This window comes from Lactuca saligna, chromosome 2, assembly GCF_052625555.1.
Source record: "Lactuca saligna cultivar CGN05327 chromosome 2, ASM5262555v1, whole genome shotgun sequence".
Taxonomy (NCBI): domain Eukaryota; kingdom Viridiplantae; phylum Streptophyta; class Magnoliopsida; order Asterales; family Asteraceae; genus Lactuca; species Lactuca saligna.
The window spans coordinates 11,380,872-11,405,857 of record NC_136418.1 but is presented as its reverse complement, the minus strand read 5'-3'; the positions used below and the strand labels follow the sequence as shown (position 1 = coordinate 11,405,857).

The window sequence follows — 24,986 nt, the reverse complement described above, 5'->3', positions numbered from 1 at the left end:
ACCTTACTCTTGGTGTTTTTGGGTGTTTTCTAGTCCTACATTCAATAAGATACGAATCTAAACCAGTTTCATTGCACAAGGAAAGGACAAGGCATTCATTTGTCCCTTAAAGAAGGGTTTACGGTCCAAGAAGTTCTTGGGCTGTAAACTCTTTAATCTTGTTGTTTTGATATGATTTCTAGGTTATTAAGCACATAATAACCTCTATAATACAACTAGATGGAACGTTTTGGGACAAAAGTCCGAAGATCCGTGAGAGAGAATTCGACTTTTCTCTAGTTGAAAATGTAACAAATGAAATAATATGGCTATGAATCATATATATACTCCTGGGATTTTTGGCAGAAAATATTTTATTCAGGCAGTGAAGTCTAATATCATGAAGTTTTGGAATAATAGAGTTGCACAAAACTCAAGTGCATCCTCTCTCCTGATATGTCTTTAAGTGTAAATCCTGAAATACTCAAACTTATACTAAAAGTCTGAAAATTTACTGCAACTGTTCTAACTTCTATTGACTTGATATTGTTTGTACATAATAGAAATTTCGGGTTGTCACACCTACCCCTTACAGGTCCTAGCATTGTGACCTTTGTTGTGGCATTTGCTGCAAGTGACTGTCAAGTGTTTCCTACTTAACTTGGTACTTTGAGTTGGCTCATCAACTGTCCTCTTCCTTTTTTTCTTTGGCCTGACAACCTATAAAAAAAATTATATGGTTAGATATTAACAAGTTTATAAAATAGTTTCAAGTTAAATTATACAAAACATGTATGACAACAAACCTGTTTGTGATGTTTGGGTGGGAGAAGGGTTGTTGGACAATCAGATCTAGGCCATATGCTCTTTCCATTTATTGGGTCAATTGTGTGTTGGTACATAGCATTCCATGTACTAAGCCAGTAACATTTGCTCACCCAAGCCTCAGGATCTCCACATTCTGACCCATTCTGCATCTTATCATACATTGCAGCAATAGCATGATGGCATGGAATACCTGTAATGTCCCATTTCCTGCAAGTGCAACTCCTCTCTTTCAATTTCACAACATACTGCTCCATCTATAGACCAGTCACTTGATATTTATCAGCTCCATTAAATAGAACCCTCATCTTATCTGCCTCTGTCTTATTGTTTTCTAAGATTGTTGTTGCAGTTGTACTTAGAGAACCTTTGCATTTGTCTAGCACCTTATGAACATTTACTATTCTCTTTGTGAGGTATTCTCTAATGTATTCCAAACAAGTGATTATAGGCTTGTCCCTTGCCTCATTTAACTTGGAGTTAAATACCTCACACAAGTTATTTGTCAAACTATCAGTCAATGTCCTTCCTATATATAAAACCAAACAATTAATTACTAAAATCAGTTATGAAATATGTTAGTGAAAAGAGTATGATACTTACCAGAGAAATGGGATCTTGCCCAGTGTTTTGCGGGAATTTTACTTAACCACCCATGTGCTTCTGAGTTAAGCTTTTTCAGTTTCTCCATAGCCCTATTAAATTTTGGTATGTTGTATACTTTTCCACAACACCATATTGCTTCCCTTAATTCATCTCCTTTGAGTTTCAATTTCATGTTGTCATACACATGTCTTAAACAGAACCTTTGCACAGCTGATGGAAATAACTTCTCTATTGCAGCCAAGATTCCCTGTGAGTACAATTAAAATAAGTTAGTAAATGAAAAAAAGTTGTTGAAGTTAGAGGGTACCTTTTGCCGATCTGAAATGAAAGTGAAGTTAGATGAAGAATTCAAATCTAATTCATCACCCAAGTGTTCCAAAAACCATGTCCAAGAGTTAATATTTTCAGTCTTTACAATGGCATATGCAACTGGGTAAATGCCATTGTTCGAATCAAGCCGAACTGCAGTAAGAATCTGTCCTGGAAAGGGACCCTTCAAAAACGTGCCATCAAATCCAAGAAAATCCCTCAAACCTTTTTTAAATCGCTCCTTCAATGGACCTAATATATATATATATATATATATATATATATATATATATATATATATATATATTCGTTTGAAGATCCTTGTTTCTACACACAAATTGGGTTCAGTTTCAACATCTATCTTCATAGTTGTTCCTGGATTCTTTGACTTCAATTCCATGGCATATTCTCTCAAAACACCACACTGCTTCTCATAATCACCATATACATATTGTTTTGCCATATCTTTGGCCCAGAATACTTTCATCTTTGATATTGAAAGTGAATACCTTTGTACTAAGTCCTCCTGTAAAGCACGTGTAGGGATCTTGGGTAGGGATGGCAAAAAAACCCGAACCCGACGGGGAAACCCGATTCCCGAATATTTCGGGTCGGGTCGGGTCGCTCTTATCGGGTTTCGGGTCGGGTAACGGGTCTTTATTGGGTATTTTATCCGGGTTCGGGGCAGGGAGTGGGTATGCGCGCCCCGCCCCGCCCTGCCCCGAATATATATATATATATATATATATATATATATATATATATATATATATATATATATATATATATATATATATATGAAATTACATTGCTGCCCCTTGAACACATAACCCTAAAATCACGTTTCCACTCCAGTATCCTCCTTACACTTCTCTTCATTCAATCGTTCTTCTACTCTAGCCGACACACCCAAAAATCGATACACCACAAGGGAAGCAGCGAAGCAGCGATACACCAGAAGGGAAGCAGCGAAGAGCGAAGCAGCGAAGCAACGACTCAGCAACACGCGACGACCAGTTAGACGGATACGCAACCCACACGATTCATGAAGAAATCGACTTTCTTTCTCTTCCGACTTCGATCGACGCCACGCACAAGAGGTAATTTCGATTCTTGAAATCCAATGAAATTTTGATTCTTGAAATCGATCACAGCTTGTAATTTCGGCATGAACATTGAAATTTCGATTCTGGAAATCGATCACAGCTTGTAATTTCGGTATGAACATTGAAATTTCAATTCTTGAAATCGATCACAGCTTGTAATTTTGATTCTTGAAATCCATATGAACATTAAAATCTGTTTGTGGTATTAATTTCGATTGCACCATTTGTAATATGTTTATTGATCATAGGTATTAATAGCTTAATAACTTGTTGATCTTAGGTATTAATTTCGATCACAGCTTAATAGCTTATTCACCAAGTCTGATTTCTCTACACATGGTATATGTAATATGTTTATTGATATTTCATTTCCTTAGATTGCATCATTTGGGTCTGAACTATGAATTTGTATCTAACTATCTTTGCTATTAGAATATAAAAGTATTTATTGGCTTCCATGAAATTTTAGGTCTAGATACTTGAATGATATTACAAATATAGATATAATAAAGATAAACAAACACCCGGGACTCGTTTAGCAATGTTATTATTAACCTTCTATTTGAATTTAAGTTTTGTTAAGATTAAATTTTTATTTGATATCCGGCTGTATTATTAGACATTGATTTGGATTCCTTTAATGAAGACTAAGATGTTGTCAACTTTGGGTTTTTGATACTTGAAATCCATATGAACATTAAAATCTGTTTGTGGTATTAATTTCGATTGCACCATTTGTAATATGTTTATTGATCATAGGTATTAATAACTTAATAACTTGTTGATCTTAGGTATTAATTTCGATCACAACTTAATAGCTTATTCACCAAGTCTGATTTCTCTACACATGGTATATGTAATATGTTTATTGATATTTCATTTCCTTAGATTGCATCATTTGGGTCTGAACTATGAATTTGTATCTAACTATCTTTTCTATTAGAATATAAAAGTATTTATTGGCTTCCATGAAATTTTAGGTCTAGATACTTGAATGATATTACAAATATAGATATAATAAAGATAAACAAACACCCGGGACTCGTTTAGCAATGTTATTATTAACCTTCTATTTGAATTTAAGTTTTGTTAAGATTAAATTTTTATTTGATATCCGGCTGTATTATTAGACATTGATTTGGATTCCTTTAATGAAGACTAAGATGTTGTCAAATTTGGGTTTTTGATACATTAGAATTGTTGAATATGATATGACATTGGTTATTTTTCAGGAAATATGAATTCAACCGATCAAAATCATGCTCCAACTGCAAGTAGTCAAGATGTGGGAGGTTCGGGTTCTAATCAACAAAATACCGATTCTGTGGATCAACAAGATGGGACAAATATTAATGATACAGTTTTTGATGAAGATGGAGATGAAGTTGTTGGTTCGAAAAGGGCAACGCGTTCACCGACATGGCAACATTTTATAAAATTTAATTTGAATGGTGAAGTTAAAGCAAGATGTAAATATTGCTCTAAAGTGTTGGGTGCAGATAGCAAGAATGGCACAAAACATTTACTTGCACATCATAAGCGTTGTATACACAAACCTTTTACAGATATCCATCAATCTATCTTGGTGCAAGAAAAAAAGAAAGTAGATGGTACTACAACGCATGTTTCAAATTATACATTTAATGCTGATACTTCTAGGAAGGATTTGGCTGAAATGATTGTTTTGCATGAGTATCCGCTTTCAATTGTAGAACATCATGGATTTAGGAAGTTTGTGGGAGGTCTTCAACCTTTGTTTAAGGTTCCTTGTCGAAACACCATCAAGGAGGACATCAAAAGAATTTATGATTATGAAAGGGATAAAACTATGAGTTTGTTAGCAAAGAACAAAAGCAGAATTGTAGTTACTACTGATATGTGGACATCTAATCATAAAAAAAAGGGTTTATGGCAATCACAACACATTTTGTAGATCAAAACTGGAACTTGCAAAGCAGAATTATGAGGTATATTATACTTATTTAACTACAATTTATACGTACTTATTATTTATATGTTAATATTAACATATATATATATATATATATATATATATATATATATATATATATATATATATATATATATTATATATTCTTAAACAGGTTTACGTGCCTTGTCCGCATATATCTGATGTTCTTGCCGACATACTTTATGCTACTTTGTGTGATTGGAATCTTGATAGGAAAGTGTCAACTCTTACTGTGGATAATTGCACCACAAATGATGCAATTATTAGGATATTATTAGAGAAACTTCCTCTAAAATCACTAATGATGAATGGTGATTTGTTTCATATGCGTTGCTGCGCACATATTCTCAATCTTATTGTCCAAGATGGCTTATCTCTCATTAAATTTGAGATTGAGAGAATCAGAGAGAGTGTTGCATTTTGATCTGCATCACCAAAAAGGGAGCAAAATTTTGTGACAGTAGCAGAGCAGTTGGGAATACCATACTCAAAGAAGTTGATACTTGACTGCAAGACACGATGGAACTCTACATTCTTGATGTTGAGTGTTGCTATAAGCTACAAAGAGGTTTTCGATCACGTGAAGACAAGAGACCCCAAGTATATATGTTTTCCTACAGACCAGGATTGGGAGTTGGCTAGTGAGATTTGTGAAAGATTACAACTTTTTTATGAGGTGACTGATATGTTCTCTAGTTCAAAGTATCCTACAGCTAATGTTTTTTTTTCCTTTGATATGTGCGATTGGATATTCTATGCGTGAGTGGACGAAATCTCCTATTGAGGAGATTAAGGTGATGGCTAACCAAATGCTTTCTAAGTTCAATAAGTATTGGTATGTAATTCATGGGATAATGGGAATGGCAACAGTTTTAGATCCACGATACAAGTTAAAGTTTGTGGAGTTACTTTTGCCTGTGCTTTATGGAGAAGAAAAGGCAAAGATTGAATTTCAAATTTTGGAGGGGTTTGTCACAACTTTGTTTCAAGAGTACGAGTCAAGTAATGCATCTAAAAAAAGGAAGAGTGAAGGTATTGTATTCTTCTTATTGTTTATATAATAAATAAAACATTATCTTAAATTATTAACATTTTTATACTAAACATTACGTGTTTGTGGTGGTTCATTTCCTGGTTCATCTTCATTTGGTTCTAGTATCTCTTCTGGTCATCGTGTTGGATTCAACAAGCTCTTATCGGATATTGCTTCTATTACTAGAGATGATGATGAATCAGGAGGTATGAGTGAGTTGGATAACTACTTGAAGGAGAAATTGTTGCCTAAAGACATGGAACTTGATTTGTTGGCATGGTGGAAAACAAATGGGATTAAGTACCCGACACTACAAAGGATAGCTAAAGATATATTAGTTGTTCCTGTTTCCACTGTTGCCTCGGAATCAGCTTTCAGCACAAGTGGAAGATTAGTAAGTCCTCATCGTAGTGGACTTCATCCAAAGACATTGGAGGCTTTAATGTGTGCTCAAAGTTGGATGTTGAATGAAATTCGAGGTAGTATACTATTTTATATTAATTATATGAAATTGTGATTTTTTTTTTGCATATTAATAATATTAATTTTACACAGCAACTTGTTCTGAAGAGATGGAGGCATATTGTCGTTCTGTTGAATTTGATTATGATGTGGAAGAGGTCAAACGAAACTCCTAAAAATATTAATTTTATATAGTTTCTATGATTTGGTTTGATTTTGAGTTTGTTTAATATTTTGTAGGAAAACACTAAAGAAAGCGGGACAACAAGTTTGGATGATTTTGTTTGATTTTGAGTTTGTAACTTTGTTTTAATGTTAAGTGGTAATGTATTATTGTGATGAATTAGTTTTTAATGTTGTGTACTTGGGTGTTTTGGTTGATTGGTTGATGTTACAATAATAGACTATTAGTAATTTCTATTTGGTTTAATGATTTAAGAACTTATTTGGTATTTTAAGTTTATGCATCGTCTTAATTTATCATTCTGTATTTATAGTTTTTCCTTCTTTTTTTCTGCCATATTTCGGGTTTTAGGGTCGGGTTTTCGGGTAATTATCGGGTTTCGGGTTTAGGGTCGGGTTCGGGGAGAGTTTCAGCCCCGACGGGGCGCCCCGATAAAAAACCCGTCGGGTATCGGGTTGGGTTCGGGCACATATGTAGATATCGGGTTCGGGTTTGGGAAACCATGCCCCGCCCCGAACCCGCCCCGTTGCCATTCCTAATCTTGGGGTTACTTTCAACTTGATGCAATATGTTGTTAGCTAGAAACTTAGATGAACAAGCCCTCATTGTCCTTGTTTGCAAACAAGAATGACAATCTTCGTATGTTTTGACAGTCCAAACTTGTTTCTCGTCTGCCCTAGATATAAAAAGAACCCATGGACAAGTTGTTTTCTTGGAAAGTACTAAATTGCCCCTACCTTTATTATTGTCACCAGTCAATTCAGGAACAATACCCCTACACTTTACCCTAACTCTTGTCTTGTCATTCTTTACATAATGTAGATCCCTCCTTTCTTTTACAGAGTAGTTGGCAATAACTTCTCTTATTTTTTCCTTTTCCTTGAATGTGTGACCAATATTAAAAGCTTTAGTGTGAACCTCACCAAATGAACAAGCAACTGGTTTTAGAATAGACCTTAACAATTTCTTTCTAGGCTCTTTTTCACTAGCAAATGACTCAAAGACATCATTGTCTAAGACTTCTAAAGGTTCATCTTCAATGTCTTCATGTTCCTCTGTATTATTGTTTGTCGGATTAGGCTGGCCTAAGTCAATGTCTTCATCAAGTACACTACAGAAGTTGATTATGTTCACCTCCACATCATCTATCAAAGGTTCCTCATCAAACACTTTTTTTTGCATCATGCTGACTATCAAATTCACTTTCATCTGCAGTATCCTCGCAATAATATTCATCATCTACAACTGGATCATTATTCATAATTGGCTCATCATATTGATCATCTATGATTGACACATCATTCATAATTGGTTCATCATTCGTAACTGGTTCATCATTCAAAACTGGCTCATCAGTCATAACTGGCTCATCATCCATAACTGGCTCACTATCCTGTATCACTTGTGAAGGTCCATCAAATGTTCCATATGGCACAATAGATAGGGAGTAGTCTAATTTTTTCCTAGAAGATCCAACAACTTTTCCCTTCTTTTGGTTCCTATCTAGTTCAGGGGATACATCAGTAACCAACTCCTCAATAATAACCTTGGTGGGGGACAAAAAATACTGTTAACCCTTGTATGCCCATGCTCTATGCAGATACTTAAAAGGTTACTTTTTTTTCCACATAATTTGACAATACATGCACATCCCCATCATTTTCTAGAGGTAACAGACCAAAGTCTAACTCTACTTTTGGAATAAGAAAATGATAATACAAAGTTTGCCCTTCTACTTACCCTATTTCTCGAACCATTGTATCCAACTCATGCACAAAGAAAACGTCAATATCTACGAAGTCAACATAGTCCATTGTTCCATCTACGTACCTTCTCCCAGGGCTTTTCGTGAATATCCCACCATGATGGATTTTCATAGTGAAATAGTTGCTTATTCCCTCTGAAAAAAAGAATAACAAAAAAATTTCAAAAATTTGGGCATAATATCAAATCGACAAAATCAAAGAACACTTTAGTAAGTCACTTACGGTATATCCTTTTCAAATCATAGTTTGATGCTTTCGTGTATTTGGAACGAATTGACCATAACGTTAACACCATTATCGTTTTCAATCAACAGATGATCCTCGCCTTGTGTTCTGTTGGAGAAGACGAAGATGAACGCGAATTGGTAATGGGTAGCTGGGGAAGATGATCTTTATACTTAATTGCAAAGTTCATGCGTATATTATGTGCATAATGATCAATTATTAGAGTGACTGCAAGATGAAAAGACAAATTTACCCCTTCACTAACGGTTCAAAAGTGACGGGGTTAGGGTCAATGACCAATCGTGCAATTAAATGAAACCTTAAGGACCATTCGCGTGACTTTTTGCTAGAAAGTCCTCAAAGTGCGATATTGTGTAAACCATAAGGACCAATCGTGAAATTTTATCCAAAAATCTCTATTCTTAATAAAAACCTCTCCTACATGCCACATGTCCTTCTTTTATACCATCTTATTCCACGTGGCATTCTCTCTAGCACTTCCCTTTATTTTCTCCCGCCCAATTCATCGATCTATATCAATATCATCGATATCAATATCAATTTTGAATCCCTAAATTTCAACTGCCGAATTTTGTGCAATCAACTATCAAAATATCTTCAACCGATTATTCAAGGTAATCACAATAAATCAGGGAGTCTTCATCAAATTTGAATCGGAATTCAAAATTTTAAGATGATACTTTCCGACTACAACGCTATAAATCAGGAAGTAAACAAGAAACGTAATTAGGCAATCAAATCGATTAATTAAGAATCAGATCGTTACTTCTGCTTCTTCATATCTTCCCTGTCATTCAACTCCTCCTACAATCTCTTGTCATTCTTTATCATTTTTTGGCTGATGAAGATTGATACAGTAAATCGTAAAAGAAAGAGAGAGGGTGAAAGCTAAATGTATATCACTGCCACTTTGAACAAAGGTCGTTTTCAATCTTCTTTTATTTCAATGTTGTGCTTTCTTTCATTCTCTTCTTTCTTTCTCTAGAAAGTTCATCAAGTCAATTTCTGTGATTTTTTTTGGCTCTAAATAAGTAGGGTTATTTAATTAATCTATTTTGTCCTTTGTTGCAGAAGAAACCATAAATGAGGTTAAAGTGCTTGCGATTAGAGGTACAAGTGATTCAAATGTAACAAATAATACAAGATCTCTTATTTTGCAAAGATATGTGTTTTTTGGTTGTCTCAGGCTACTGATCTATATTGTATTGTTGATTTTTTATTCATAGATTTGTGATCCAATGAGACTAGATGGGACAGATTTAGTTTTTACTGCATCGTATGCTTTCAATAGTTACCGGAAGAAGAATAAGAAAATGGCGGAGTCTGTGGCTTTAGAGGGACCTCTATCTTAATCGGCTAAGGCCTAAGTAACCATTCTTTCTAACTTTCTATTATTAAGACTAGGTAATTCAATTTCAGCTCCTGAAGAGGAAAATGACAAATATTGATGAGTTTTATGTGGAAGAATGAGATCTAATTGACGTGGAAAATGAGAAAGTCTTTCACAAGTTTCTTTTTTAAAAGCTACACGAATTGATGTTGATTCGGTTTAGGATGAAGTTTTTGTTTTTTTAATAATCCACATAAATCTTGATTAAAGATGTATAATGTTTTTATAAAAATGAATCATTTTTTAATTTTATTGCAGCCTGGTACAAATTTTGTTGGGATCATTGCCATGTCACATAGTTACAGTGGAGCGGCAACTAGAGCATGTGGTCTTGTAAGTGTAGATCCCACAAAGGTAAAAAAAAATATCCCTAATTTGTATATATTCACATTATTTTATAATTTCCAAATTTTAAATTCGTTATAATTATGGTGGCCATATGAACTGATTGCACCCTTTGGTTTCTGTTTGTGTAGATTAAGTCACAAATGAGTTTGGCAGAGAAGGTTCTCCTAATTATCTAGGGTAATTCTATTATGTATATTGAACAAACATACATCACCTTTACTACCTCACAATGATTCACCTCCAAAAAGGTTACTTTAATATTCATTTTAATAGATTTACACTTGACACGTGAAATTTACTTCTTTATATTTACAACTTTGTTTATCATTCATAGGAACGTCATAACTATGACTTTTGCTTCTCATAATTGAGTAAAATTTACTTCATTTTAAAAAGAATTGATGTCAAATTACCCAAAATTCCCCAAACAAAAAAAATTAGTCTTACATGACCCATATCTATATTGTGTTGGAATAGTGTCTAAGGCTGCAACTATATTAGGCAAGTATTTGATCCGGTTGTGCATGGTCCTTTTGGGTTGCCTTCACCATAGCAACTCGATGAATGACTTGTTAAGAGAGAGTAAATATTATAAGGAATAATATATGGTTATTTGATTAATATAAGTCATAAATTAATTGGAATTAATTTGGTGACTTAAAGAGATTAATTAAATAAAGGGGTATAAACTGTCAATTGTTTGATAGTTAAACTTTAGACTATAAATCCATTGGGATATGCTTTGGACGAATTCTATGAGATATAGGATAGCTAAAATCGTCCAAAGGCTTATCTATGGAATGGATTTGGATAGTCTTAAGAGAAGATTATCCAATTAGGGTTTAGGTTGTAACCCTTAAGGAGTCTACAAGTATAAATAGACCCTAGGGGTGAGGGAATTCGATACACCATCTAAAGTAGAGATACTCTGGCCGAATTCCTCCCCTCTCCTCTCTCCTAAATCATCTTGCTTGCTATTGGTGTTTGTAAGCCATTAGAGGAGTGACATTTGTGACTCTAGAAGCTCTAAGACAACAAGATCAACAAGGAATCCAAAGGTATGATTCTAGATCTGTTTCAATGTTGTTATTTAACTTAATTAGCCATTAGAAGTCTTGGATTCAAAGCATGTTTAATTAGAAAGCCTGGATCCAAGCAATAGGGTTTTGCATGCGCACATAGGAAAGTTCTTATGGCTAAAACCCATCAGTGGTATCAGAGACTAGCTTGGTTTTCTTTAAATTGTTGCTTGATTAACTGAAACAAACCTGCAAAATTCGATTTTGGGTTTATGAGTCATGGACTCGGCGAGTAGCCCTGTACTCGGCGAGTCCGGGCGTCTGGATTAGGCAAAACCGGGATTTTTTCATGTTTATCTTATGGAAACTTACCTTAATCATATTAGATCAACCCTAATCCGATTTTTTGATATATATGACTATTATCTTGATCTAATTAAAGATATTTATCATCTAATAAAATATTTAATTTCCTTATGTGATAAATGATTAATTATTTTGATAATTATCTTAAAAGAAATCTTGGATAAATCAAATAAAGATAATTAGGATATTAATTGTTAATTGGAATTATTTGTTATTTGATCCTTCATGTTTTAAATGTTTAAATCCGACCCTAAAGTTTTGAAATTTATATTTGTGATTAAAAGTTTTAATTTAGACAACTTAAATTTCAAACCCTAGATTTTGAAAAAGTTTTAAAATACAACCCTATACTAATATGATATTAGTAGAATAATATATATATGTATAACTAAATGCTAGTCTTACCGTTAGTAGGCCTCATTCACGAAGCCGATCTATAAGGTGGGTATAAGGTTGCGGCCTATAAAATGGCGCTTAATGGGTGTACACTCACACCCACCGCTTGCTTGATTAGTGGAGGGTCGTTAGCCGAACGGGTAGGATAGGGCAACCTCATCTTCTCATTAAAAGTATAATAAGAAATACAAAGTAACTACACGTTTTAAAAAATTTCCCAATCTTAGTTACTTTAGGAAAAGTGAATTGATGCAATCCCATGAAATTACACTTTGCACCTTGCTAAGAAGTTAGTGGAGCGTGTGTGGTTTATCGGCACACTAATTGGTTCTAAGCGAAGGTGACAAAGGGTGATTCATTGTTTATCATAGTTCGATGGAGCGTGTGTGGTTTACCGGCACATCGAATAGGTGATCGTTACAATGAAGGCACCATGTGAATTTGCATGGTAATTCACACCCGCTTTGTGATCCTCGGCATCCCAGTCACAAACAAGAGGGGCATATCGAGATTTAAACATGCCATTGAATAGTTCAATGAATCTCATCCGAACCTAGGAATTCTCAAAAACACTTAGGACTAATAGTTTAAGTTTTGTAATGGAGAATTAGTGAATCGTCATTCACTTACCTTCAATTTATTTGCATGTTAGATTACGGCATCCCTTTTCTAGTATGTAAATGTTATTGTTGGATCCTAGCCCTAATTTTCTTATTGGGTGATAATTAGGGATTATTATTCTAATCTATCTTTGTCCTTTTTCTAATTGAAGATGTCAAACACAAACAACGTTGTTGCTAGTTCTTTCACGTTGATGAGCCTTTGCCAAAAGGTCACCTTCGATGGAACGAACTTTAGCGAATGGATAAGATACATTCGTACCATTGCTCTCTATGAGGATAAAGAGTATGTCCTCGATGAGAAGCTCGAGAAAATCAACCCCGAAGTTGCTACTCCCGAAGAAATCACCACCTTTGAAACTCATGAGCGAGATGCAACGAAGGTACATTGCATCATGATCGCCACCATGAACTCCGAATTCCAAAAGTCCTACGAGGACATGTATCCATACGAGATGCATCAAGACTTGTTGGAGAGGTACCACCAAAACGCGAGACAAGAGCGTTATGATATTTTCACTAACATGATCTCTGCTAAGATGGGTCATGGAGAATCTCTTACCGTGCACCTGCAAAAGATGCAAAGGTATGTCGACCGCCTTCGCAAGTTAAATGTTGACTTCGGTGAAGACTTGGCGATCGACATGGTGCTTCACTCTTTGCCTCCAATGTACAACCAATTTAGGATGACCTACCACATGAACAAAGAAGAGGTCACCCTAAGCAAACTCCAAGGTCTCTTGAGGGTCGCTGAAAGCAACTTCAAGGATAAGTCTGTTGCACCTACTCCCAATCCGTCCGCTGCTCCTGTCTTGGCTATTGGTCAAGGGAAGGGAAAGAAAAGAAAAGATTCATCGAATAACTATCGCAAGGTGAAAGCCCGAGATGGTGTCTCTTCTAGTGGGACCAAAGTTGATCCCGCTAAGCCCTGCTCCAACCCAAAGGAGGCAGAGTGCCACCACTGCCACAAGATAGGACATTGGAAGAGAAGCTGCCCGGATTACCTGCAAGCGATCAAAGAAGGAAAGATCAAGCCATCTTTCGCATGTATATACACAATCAAATCTAACGATTCTAATCATGCTATTTCTTGGGTTCTTGATACCGGTTGTGGTTATCACATTTGTTCTAATGTGCAGGGACTAAGAAGAAGTAGGGATGTAGAGCAAGGAAGGATCAATCTAATCATGGGGAACAGAAGATCGTCGCCTGTGACCAAGATTGGAGTGTATTCTTTAGTGCTTAGGAATAGTTTGGTTTTAGATTTGAACAATTGTTGCTATTCGCCAGAAATGGCTAGAAACATCATTTCATTTCATGGTTTATATAGACAATGATTTAGATTTTCTTTTAATAATGAGAATGGTTCTATTTTGGCTTATCTAAATGGTGTCTTTTACTTTGAAGCTATACCATGTAATGGAATATATGAAACTGTTATGATTGTTGATAACTTAGGAAATGATGTTTTGAATATTGATTCTTCCACTAGTATGGATAAAGCATCCTTGTGGCATTGTCGTCTTGGACATGTCAACAAGAAACGCATAGCACAGCTCCAAAAGGATGGAGTGTTGGAGTCATTCGACCTTAGGGAAGATGACACATGCGAGTCTTGTTTACTTGGAAAGATGACTAAGTCACCCTTCATGAGTACTTGTGAAAGGGGTGATGGGCTATTGGACCTAATACATACCGATGTATGTGGACCCTTTAGATCAACCACGAAGGATGGGAACCGCTTCTATGTGACTTTTACCGATGACTATAGTAGATATGGGTATATCTACTTAATCAAGCAAAAGTCAGACACCTTTGAAAAGTTCAAAGAGTTCAAGAATGAAGTGGAGAATCAATTGGGCAGGAAAATCAAGATGCTTCGATCCGATCGAGGAGGAGAGTACCTAAGTCTTGAATTCCACGATTATCTCAAGGAGTGTGGAATAGTTTCGCAATTGATGCCTCCTAGGACACCGCAGTTGAATGGTGTGGCAGAAAGGCGAAATCGAACCTTATTAGATATGGTTCGCTCTATGATGAGTCATGCTTCACTACCTATCTTCTTTTGGGGGTATGCCTTAGAGACTGCCGCCCATATCCTTAACCGAGTCCCTACTAAGAAGGTTGCCAAAATACCTCACGAGATGTGGACAGGGAAAGCTCCCTCGTTGGCACATATCAAGGTTTGGGGTTGCGAGGCTTTCGTAAGACGAGATACTCACGACAAGCTTGAACCTCGAAGTGAGCGATGTATTTTCATCGGCTACCCGCAAACATCCTTTGGATATCTCTTCTATAGACCGAAAGACAATGTTGTCTTTGTTGCGAGGAGAGGAGTTTTCCGAGAGCGAGAACTCATAAGCCAAGGAGACAGTGGGAGGCAAATCGAATTTGAAGAGATTCAAGAGTCGATAGATGAAGGAACCTCTACCGCTGGCATTCAACCCGAGGAGGAAACTCCGGTTGAACCGATTGACGAATCCTTACCTCTCAGACGTTCCGATAGATTTAGAGTTCAACCCCAGTTTTATGGTTTTCATATTACTACCGAAGGGGACACGTATATTAGTGATGGTACACTAGTAAATCTTGATGAACCTAATAGCTATAAGGAAGCCATGGCAGGCCCGGAGTCTGCGAAATGGAAAGAGGCAATGGATAGCGAGATCCAATCCATGTACGATAACCAAGTTTGGAATTTGGTTGATTATGTGCCCGAACGTAAGACCGTTGGGTGCAAATGGATCTTCAAAAAGAAGACCGACGTGGATGGGAACGTACACACATATAAGGCGCGATTGGTCGCGAAGGGCTTTACTCAAACTCCCGGAGTTGACTATGATGAGACCTTCTCACCAGTTGCGCAGATTAAATCTATTAGAGTGATGCTAGCAATTGCCGTATTTCATGATTATGAGATTTGGCAAATGGATGTCAAGACCGCTTTCCTTAACGGAAAGTTGGCTGAGGATGTTTACATGGCTCAGCCAGAGGGGTTTGTGAATCCGAAGCATCCGAATAGAGTGTGTAAGCTTGAGAAGTCCATTTATGGACTTAAGCAAGCGTCTCGTAGATGAAATCTTTGCTTCGATGAGAAAGTCAAGGAGTTTGGATTTGTACGAAGTGAAGACGAATCTTGTGTATATGTCAAAGCCAGTGGGAGTATAGTAAGCTTCTTCGTTCTATATGTCGATGACATATTACTCATAGGAAACGACGTCCTGAACCTGCAGGAAGTCAAGTCCTGGCTCGGGAAGTGTTTCGCTATGAAGGACCTCGGAGAGGCTTCTTACATTTTGGGAATAAGGATTGTAAGAAAAAGAAGTAAGAGACTAATTGGACTTAGTCAGAATACTTACTTAGAGAAGGTACTAAAACGTTTTAGTATGGAAAACTCAAAGAAGGGAGAACTACCGATACAAGGAAATGCCAAGTTGAGTAAGACTCAAAGTCCGAGTACCGAAGCTGAGATAGCAGAAATGAGCCAAGTACCATACGCTTCCGCAGTTGGCTCAATCATGTACGCTATGACTTGTACTCGCCCTGATGTAGCCTTCGCTTTGAGCATGGTTAGCAGATATCAAGGGAACCCTGGCAAAGCACATTGGATTGCGGTAAAAAACATCCTTAAGTACCTTCGGAGGACGAAGGAATGGTTCTTAGTCCTTGGAGGGAGTGATGACTTGAAGGTGCGAGGGTATAGTGACGCCAGCTTTCAGACCGACAGGGACAACTACCGTTCGCAGTCGGGCTGGGTCTTTACCCTAAATGGAGGAGCAGTGACATGGAAGAGTTCCAAGCAGGAAACCGTAGCTGATTCAACGTGCGAATCAGAGTACATTGCAGCGAGCGAAGCGTCGAAGGAGGCAATATGGCTAAAGAACTTCATTGGTGATCTTGGAGTTGTGCCGGCCATAAAGGAGCCCATGGCGATTTTCTGTGATAACGAAGGTGCGGTTGCCTTGACCAAGGAACCGAGGGATCATGGTAGATCTCGACATATCAACAGAAAATATCACTTCATTAGACATCGTGTAGAAGAAGGACAACTCGTAGTGAAGAGGATATCATCAGAAGATAACCCAGCAGATCCACTTACGAAGGGACTGAGTAGGGTTAAGCACTTGCAGCATGCTAGGAGTATTGGGCTGAAGGATGATATTAGTATAGATTAGATAGTATTAGAAACGTATAATAGATAAATGTAATTAACATTTGATGATTAAATAAAGGAGTTTTATTTATGAGTAAAGTTACGGTCACATGTTAATTGTTTAACTATTGCTTCACTTTGCATGTTTTGACTTCCAGAATAATTGAGTTTATTAGGAATAATCGAATTATTCAAATGGTCCACAATCGTTCATATGTTGGGAGTAGATATGAATGAAGATTGTCATGAATCAGTGTGTAGAATGTCTAAATGGTGTTAGACATAGCAAGGGTTGCTGCGACGTTCATGAGTGCTTATGAACTGGTTTTGAGCATTGGAATAAACCCGCGCTTGCTGGAATCACTTTATGGAATACGATATAAAAGATGATCGCAAGACGATAATATCATATAGTCTTAAAACCTAGATATATGATTTATTATTTGTTAATTGATTGTGCATTGATAATGCGAAAACGCATTAGTAACTTGGTGTTATAAAACGCATTGTTGTGTATAGTTGGTTAATGAATAAGTAAATGCATATAAGTCGAAGTTTATCTGTAAATTTTATCCTAAGAGGGTAGAAGAGATATCTTGGCCACTCGATGATTTGATTTGACTTATGTGCCGGGCCCGGTCAGAACTGAATTGATGTGTTTGATTAAGTTCTATGTCAAATAAATCGGAGATCGAGAAATCAAATGCTTGACTAACCATTCCATAGGATTGTCAGCATGATATCTAACAGAGGACTGTAAGATCCCTTATCTAAAGGACAAGATTGATTAGATCAGAGTTGACAGCGTCTTTGAGAGCTACGATTGCAAACCGAATTGTACTTGTATAGTTACTAGACTTATCCAAGTGGGAGACTGTTGGAATAGTGTCTAAGGCTGCAACTATATTAGGCAAGTATTTGATCCGGTTGTGCATGGTCCTTTTGGGTTGCCTTCACCATAGCAACTTGATGAATGATTTGTTAAGAGAGAGTAAATATTATAAGGAATAATATATGGTTATTTGATTAATATAAGTCATAAATTAATTGGAATTAATTTGGTGACTTAAAGAGATTAATTAAATAAAGGGGTATAAACTGTCAATTGTTTGATAGTTAAACTTTAGACTATAAATCCATTGGGATATGCTTTGGACGAATTCTATGAGATATAGGATAGCTAAAATCATCCAAAGGCTTATCTATGGAATGGATTTGGATAGCCTTAAGAGAAGATTATCCAATTAGGGTTTAGGTTGTAACCCTTAAGGAGTCTACAAGTATAAATAGACCCTAGGGGTGAGGGAATTCGATACACCATCTAAAGTAGAGATACTCTGGCCGAATTCCTCCCCTCTCCTCTCTCCTAAATCATCTTGCTTGCTATTGGTGTTTGTAAGCCATTAGAGGAGTGACATTTGTGACTCTAGAAGCTCCAAGACAACAAGATCAACAAAGAATCCAAAGGTATGATTCTAGATATGTTTCAATGTTGTTATTTAACTTAATTAGCCATTAGAAGTCTTGGATTCAAAGCATGTTTAATTAGAAAGCCTGGATCCAAGCAATAGGGTTTTGCATGCGCACATAGGAAAGTTCTTATGGCTAAAACCCATCATATTGAACTTTGAGTTGTTTCGCAGAGGCGACAAAGATTCCCCCAAATGCCATTTCTCGAAAGATGCATCTGGGTTTCGGTTTGTTCCATCCATAGGTGGAAGTGGTGATGACTAATTTTTTTAAAATTATTCTAATTTATATTTCTTTTTTCGTGCACTTTAAAATTTTTTGTGGTTATAGATTATGCTACTTTACTGCAGTTCACAATTTTTATTGTTGCATTTTTCTGCAATTCAAAAAAATAGTTTATGTAATTTTTCAGTAGTTTTTTTATGCTGTTGTTGAAAGTTTCTACTTTATTTTTTTGGATCCTGCACACATAAAAACTAGCACATAGAAGTTGATTCAATGGCTTTTGATTGTATATGTGAAGAAAAAATAAGTGTTTCCTATGCATCTCAAATGAAAGAGTTGGCAAACAATTATTATTATTATTATACAGATGCATCAAAAGTTAATTTTTAATAAATGACAGTGTACTTAATTTTTATGTCTAATATAGCATCATACTTTTATTTTTGTTTTTCCATTTATGCATTACTTTTGTGCAGGACCATTTATGTTAATTTATTTAAATACAAACCATTCAATCATTCATGCAAACTATTTTTTTAGAACTCGAAGGTAGATGGTATATTACAAAAAAAAAAAAAAAAAAAAAAAAAAGTTAATTTTTAGAAGATAGTTAGATAGTTAATTTCATAAGTCAATCTAAGCTTCACTATGACATTATCACCACCAAATGTTAATTTACAGAAAAAAAAAAAAAAAGCAATGTACTTTCATTTTTGTGTCTAATATTGCATCATACTTTAGAAATATGTATTTCACAGTAGAGATTAGTGCCAAAAGTTGGATAAGTGATTGTTGTTTATAATTACTTTAAGGATTTCAACTTATGTTTGTTCTAACACAATACTGTAATGACCAATGGGATAGGTAACTTTTCTTTTATCATTTTTTTTTAATTTTCATATATCTATTAATCTTGTCATTAAAGTGGCGACTCTTTTCATTAACATAGTGTAGATTAGTCATGAATGCTTTGAGAACCAATGATTTTTATTGGTAAGATGTCCAATACACAACAAAAATAGGAAAAACTATCTGTGTTGTTTTAATTACTGTTAAGCAACATATATTAGCATTTACATTATTTGTAAAGGAGTTTGTATTTCCATGATCTTTTGGTTTTCCATTAAAGCACATAGGGTAATGATTTAGAATGCAAGTTACTATATTTAAGACATTTGTTTCCAATTATCAACCACATCAAGACTACATGAATGCCTTATTGGGTTAGGATAGATAAGCTACAACTGTTAATGAAGATTGAAACAAATGTATCAAGTACCTAGGACTTAGAAATGAATCAAAATATATAGCACAGTAGAAGCTCCAACTACCAAAGTAAGATGGTATTCTACACATTTGAATAGAAGTATGTTGCTATAAAATATCACCACAAGAATTTGTAATTTATGATTAATGGCAATGTTTTTGTTTTTATCTATATTATTTTAATTTGTTAACCGTGTGGAACACGGATTATAACCTAGTTATTAATATTTACTCCGTCTTAATATTTCAATTAATCAGCCCATAATTACCTAGTAAAACATAGTAGTATCTTTCATTATTGATTTGAACGACAGTATATGGATTAAATAATACTTAACAACCCGGAGTACATGAGAAAGAAACAAAACGCGTGTAACTAGGAAAACCCACCCGATAAGTCACTTTGTCTGTTTTTCTCTCTCTAAGATCCCATCGCCATCGCCATCTTCATCTTGCTCTGCAACTTATTTGTTGATTTCGTCGCTCCCCACACAATAACAACTTCTCAAAGTTTACAAGAAAAAAATATACAAATCTATTAGGAAGCCGACAGATGTGTGGAAGTCTTTGATTTAATTGCTAATAGCTATTCAAAGTTCCAATTGAGATCGGAATGAGAAGATTACACTGTTATTTTTGCTGATTCAGATGGCGTTCAACCTTCATCATAGTCGTCATTTCATTACTTTATCCTATCTGTTTTTGTTGTTATGCTCTTGTTTCTCGAGCATTTTCTGTAGCAGCGATAATGATTTCCCTCCTGTTACGCCTATCAATCGTGATCTCTACCGCACTAGGTAAACTCAGTAGTCTCCAAATACTTCTAGATTTGATATTGATTTCACTCGTTTCCGCGTTGTAATCTGTCTAATTTGATTTCGTGGTGCTGAATTTATTTTTATCTCATTTTCTATAACTTTTTGTTTGATTATAGAGGGATGTGATCTCATCCTAAAAACGGTAGTCAGGGATCTGTTTTTGTAACCATTAGAAAGTGTTAAAATAGAGGCAATTTGATCTGTATGTCAAAATGGTTTATGTGACTTAAAGATTTTGGGAGAATTTATTTGATAATTGGTTCCTTACATCAGAAATTGGAAATTATTGGTATTAAAATGCACATTTTACATTTGTTGTTTCAGCTTCCCAATATAGATCTATTTTGTCATACCCTGGTCATGGATTACTCTCGTAAACAAGGCAAAGTTAGCAAACCAAGAACAATACATTAAGTTAATGCACTAGTATTACTGATTAGAGTGCTTGCAAGAAGAGAAAACTACACAAGTATAGAATAATTAGTTGATTACAAATTAAAATGGAAGGATCTATATCTATATATGAGGTGGTGTTCTTGCAATAACATAAATAAACACTATTTCTTGATCATTTACAATCACACAACTCGTACTTTTAGATCCTTCTAGCATCTTCTTATTCTCTCTTGAAAGTTCTTGATTCACATAGAACTTTCTGGAATTTTGAGTCGTGTTTATAAACCTTTTCATCTTGGTGCTTCTTTTTTTAGTGACGCCTTAATGGAAGAGATAGAAGCATTGGTTAATCGACACCAAGATAGACTCCATGTAGGTGTACTTTGGATCTTTCTTTTTTTTTTCTTTGTCTCCTGCTATTTGTTGTACTATATATTATGCTCATTTGATTCCATAATTTTTCAACAGATGGAGACATTTCAAAGTACAAATAAAGGCTACCATGCTGAACTAAATGTAGTTACATATTGCCGGAATAGAACAGCCATTGAAGACAAATCAAAGTTTAGAATACTTCTTGTGAGTTCTCTCTTTCTCTTCAAACTGTTGCATCAAATGAAAGGAAAAAAATTTGAAGAAAGTAATTTTTTTTTTGCCATGTATTGTCTCATATTGTGATATTGCTGATTTTTTTGACAGATGATTACTTGTCTTCCAGAGTTTTGGGCAGCATGCACGGGAGCTTATTACAACCGAGCTTGCATTAAGGATCCTCTCCATCTTAAGTGAAGAGCAATTTTTACCTAAAATGGATCCACTGTTGCTGAACAAAACCCTTGAGAAGATTGTTATAAAGGTCATTTCTTTCATATTATATGCTTCTTAAAGTTATCTCTTTATCATTACATGAAAAAAAACATACAAAATTAATGATCAAATTAAGCTCATGATATTAACACACATATAGCAATCTCTCAGGTGGTGCCAATGGAAAATCTAAATGGACGCAAAAAAGTCGAAGCAGGAGATGTTTGTGAGAGAAGAAATGGTCTCATTTTTTTTTTTTTTTTTTAATTTCCTTACTTGAAAATAAATGTGATGTTTCTTGATTTCATGACTGTTTGTTTCTTTGCAGGAAGAGGAGTTGATCTCAATCGGAATTGGAGTGTAGATTGGGGGAAAAAAGAGAAGGTTAGTGACTAAAAAGAGGGAAAATACGTGTAACTTTCACTCTTTTATAGCTACTTAACTATTTTCTATAGTCATCAAAACATTTCACTTTTTTCAACCCTTTAAAATAACTATTTCCCTGGTTTTGAACTTTGATTTCAGGTTAAAATACAAAAAAGAACCTTCTTTCACTATTTTATCAATTTAGCCCTTGAACTATTACTTTTTGGTGATTAAGCCACTTAACTATTTTCTGTTGTGATAAAAATATAATACCTTTTATACTGTATTAAAAAAAATCCTGTTATTTGGGGATCATACCTATATATAGAAAAAGCACAACATACTTTCACCATGTTATCGATTTAGAGACTCAACTATATTTTTTATCAGTTTAGCCACCGAACTATATTATAAGAAGACTAAATTACAGAATTGGTCCCTGTGGTTGGCATGATTTTGCAGTTTTAGTCCTAGTTCCTCGATTTTTTCAAAAACGGTCCCTATTTCAGGTTTGGATTATGCATTCAGTCCTGGGCTTTGTTACCACTTAACCAGCTTCTGTTATCTACATATGAAATGCTATTTTGTACTTTAACCTTTTTTGAGAAAATGTTTTTTTTTTTTAATGTTAAAAAAAAAAAGTAATGGTCTAATAAGTATAGAAAAGGGTTAAGTTACCAATAAATGGTGAAAGTAGGTGGCTTTTTTTAGATTGTATAGCAATAATACTAGTTTTGTAGGTATGTTATGTAAATGTTACATATAACATACCTTGGCTTGTTGTTTATTATTATTATTATATGTTTCAGGACTTTGATCCTTATGAAGAGAATCCTGGAATTGGCCCATTTAGTGAACCTGAAGCTCAGCTAATGCGAAAGCTCTCAACATCATTTGAACCACACATTTGGGTCAATGTACATTCCGGAATGGAGGTGACCACTAATCTTTGTTTTTCTTCCCAAAATACCCCTCATTACCTACTTTTTGTTTCTGCAATAATTACTTATTTGATGTTAAATCTTTTGATGTTGCATAATATTACAAGATTAATTCCATTCCATGACCAATATTAATTGTTAATCAGTCATTCATTCATTGTTTTTTTTTTACATAAATATATTTCCATATGATTAGTTTTATATTTAATTTTTGTAGGCTCTTTTTATGCCATATGATCACAAAAACACAACTCCATCTGGAGTCGAATCACAGAAAATGAGGTTGATGCTTGAAACATTAAACCACCTTCATTGTGGAGACCGTTGTGTGGTTGGATCTGGTGGTGGATCTGTTGGGTAAGTATTATTATTATTATTTATAATATATCTTCACTGTAAATTCAAAAATATAGATTTTTTCAATAAAAGAAAAAAAGTTTAAATTACAATGTTGTTAATTTTAAACAGAAATAAATGAAAGTAGGTTGGTATTTAAACAGGTATCTGGCACATGGTACAACTACGGATTACATGTTTGATGTGGCAAAGGTCCCCATGGCTTTCACCTTCGAGGTTTGTATATAAAAGTAAAAAAAAATTATTTTTTTGCAATTTTGCTGTTTAACCATTTATATGTTTTTTCAATCAAACCATAAAAGTTCCATTCAGTTTAACCATTTTTTGACATGATATAACAGGTCATAATGGTTAATTTGGAAAAATGTTTGAAACTTTTATGGTTTGAATGGAAAAAATCGAAGTATTAGGGGTTAAACTGCAAAACTGCCCAAAATATAATGGTTTTCCTGTAAATTTCCCTCCCTTATTTTCAACTGAACTTGTTAATTTGGCAGATTTATGGAGATGAAAAAGCATCTTCAAGAGATTGCTTCAAAATGTTCAACCCTGTGGATCATCCCACATTTAATGTAAGTGAAATAAATTTAATCATATCCATTTTGTATTCTTTTCAATGGATAACACATTAATTTTCTCAAAGCTTTTTTATCTATCTTAGAGCCATTGAATCACTTACAATATTACCATATATGTATTTTCAGTTTTTCTCTGATTTTCAAACTATAATGTTTTAATGCTATTTGAAATTACTAAAAATCTACATTTTTTTTTGACTCCAGAGAGTTCTGAACGAATGGTCAGCCACATTCTTTACAATGTTCAACATGGGAGCACATCAAATGAAAGATCCACAAGAATCAACCCCATTTAACATGGACCATTTGATCTCAATAGATGATTATTTAAATGGATATTTAATCGAGAGAAAAAGTAGATATGGTGAAAAGAAGGAATTTCTGGACCTTGGTTTGCAAGAGATCCGAACATATTTCAGGCTCTTTTTGCTATCTTCGGTCATGTTAATGTTCATGTTTTGTTCTAGAATTGCAAAGAGTAATAGATCACATTTGCCTTCAATTTCTCTATGAAATTGAATAAAAAGGTGTGTATTGTTTTAGTTATTTGTTACGAGTTTTCTCATCGATTCAAGGTTTCTAGCTTCTTTTTTTTTTTTTTTTTTTAATGTAACGGGGAGATTGGGTTGGTATATTAGTGTGATTTTGTGTAACATTATTGACATGTCATGAACGATGATTTGTTTGCTATTTATTTGTGCACTAATAGAAAAATGAAGGTTTTTGATATGTATCCCATTTTTGCATTTTATAAGTTGATGGTGTTGGATGTATGATCAATGCAGATGAGGCTACCATATGTGTCTAATCACTAATGCAATTGCAACTGCGTATATACTTTGTATGTGTTTGTAGCTTAATTGATTTGATGGAGATAAAAGGGTAAAATGGTCATTTATCTTTGTAATACTTGATAGGAAGAACATGGCTTTAGTTTAATAAGTTGTAAGCAATATATTGATGTTTTTAATGCAAAATAACA

General features: G+C 34.8%; 4 protein-coding genes across 4 annotated transcripts; 2 read left to right on the top strand and 2 right to left on the bottom strand.

Moving 5' to 3' along the window:
* Nucleotides 1-561: 561 nt before the first annotated feature.
* Nucleotides 562-1,061, bottom strand: LOC145029512 (uncharacterized). The gene is made up of 2 exons (XM_078978025.1): nt 786-1,061; nt 562-699 (listed from the first exon to the last, which is right to left on the bottom strand). Exons 1-2 carry the CDS (start codon nt 1,059-1,061, stop codon nt 562-564), a joined length of 414 nt encoding a protein of 137 aa, XP_078834151.1.
* Nucleotides 1,062-2,182, bottom strand: LOC145029511 (uncharacterized). Its single transcript, XM_078978024.1, has 4 exons — nt 2,051-2,182; nt 1,718-1,903; nt 1,408-1,657; nt 1,062-1,333 (listed from the first exon to the last, which is right to left on the bottom strand). Exons 1-4 carry the CDS (start codon nt 2,180-2,182, stop codon nt 1,062-1,064), a joined length of 840 nt encoding a protein of 279 aa, XP_078834150.1.
* A 3,370-nt stretch (nt 2,183-5,552) lies between these two features.
* On the top strand, nt 5,553-6,580 carry LOC145029510 (zinc finger BED domain-containing protein DAYSLEEPER-like). Its single transcript, XM_078978023.1, has 4 exons — nt 5,553-5,764; nt 5,954-6,309; nt 6,386-6,450; nt 6,533-6,580. The coding sequence occupies exons 1-4, from the start codon at nt 5,553-5,555 to the stop codon at nt 6,578-6,580; spliced, it is 681 nt and encodes a 226-aa protein (XP_078834149.1).
* A 13,513-nt stretch (nt 6,581-20,093) lies between these two features.
* LOC145030695 (uncharacterized) lies at nt 20,094-24,733 on the top strand. Its single transcript, XM_078979094.1, has 11 exons — nt 20,094-20,538; nt 21,270-21,327; nt 21,424-21,534; nt 21,674-21,811; nt 21,934-22,003; nt 22,091-22,146; nt 22,938-23,063; nt 23,287-23,426; nt 23,570-23,642; nt 23,924-23,998; nt 24,209-24,733. Exons 1-11 carry the CDS (start codon nt 20,390-20,392, stop codon nt 24,515-24,517), a joined length of 1,305 nt encoding a protein of 434 aa, XP_078835220.1. The 5' UTR covers nt 20,094-20,389; the 3' UTR covers nt 24,518-24,733.
* The last annotated feature ends 253 nt before the right edge of the window (nt 24,734-24,986 follow it).

Coding starts and splice junctions, on each gene's coding strand:
- LOC145029512 (XM_078978025.1), bottom strand. CDS start 1,061: ATGGAGCAGTATGTTGTGAAATTGAAAGAGAGGAGTTGCACTTGCAGG. Junction 700..785: donor CACCCAAACATCACAAACAG/GTTTGTTGTCAT, acceptor TTTTTTTTATAG/GTTGTCAGGCCAAAGAAAAA.
- LOC145029511 (XM_078978024.1), bottom strand. CDS start 2,182: ATGGCAAAACAATATGTATATGGTGATTATGAGAAGCAGTGTGGTGTT. Junction 1,658..1,717: donor TCATTTCAGATCGGCAAAAG/GTACCCTCTAAC, acceptor TTGTACTCACAG/GGAATCTTGGCTGCAATAGA. Junction 1,334..1,407: donor GGCAAGATCCCATTTCTCTG/GTAAGTATCATA, acceptor TTTTATATATAG/GAAGGACATTGACTGATAGT.
- LOC145029510 (XM_078978023.1), top strand. CDS start 5,553: ATGCGTGAGTGGACGAAATCTCCTATTGAGGAGATTAAGGTGATGGCT. Junction 6,310..6,385: donor GATGTTGAATGAAATTCGAG/GTAGTATACTAT, acceptor AATTTTACACAG/CAACTTGTTCTGAAGAGATG. Junction 6,451..6,532: donor TTGATTATGATGTGGAAGAG/GTCAAACGAAAC, acceptor AATATTTTGTAG/GAAAACACTAAAGAAAGCGG.
- LOC145030695 (XM_078979094.1), top strand. CDS start 20,390: ATGGCGTTCAACCTTCATCATAGTCGTCATTTCATTACTTTATCCTAT. Junction 21,328..21,423: donor GACACCAAGATAGACTCCAT/GTAGGTGTACTT, acceptor ATTTTTCAACAG/ATGGAGACATTTCAAAGTAC. Junction 23,427..23,569: donor TCTGGTGGTGGATCTGTTGG/GTAAGTATTATT, acceptor GTATTTAAACAG/GTATCTGGCACATGGTACAA.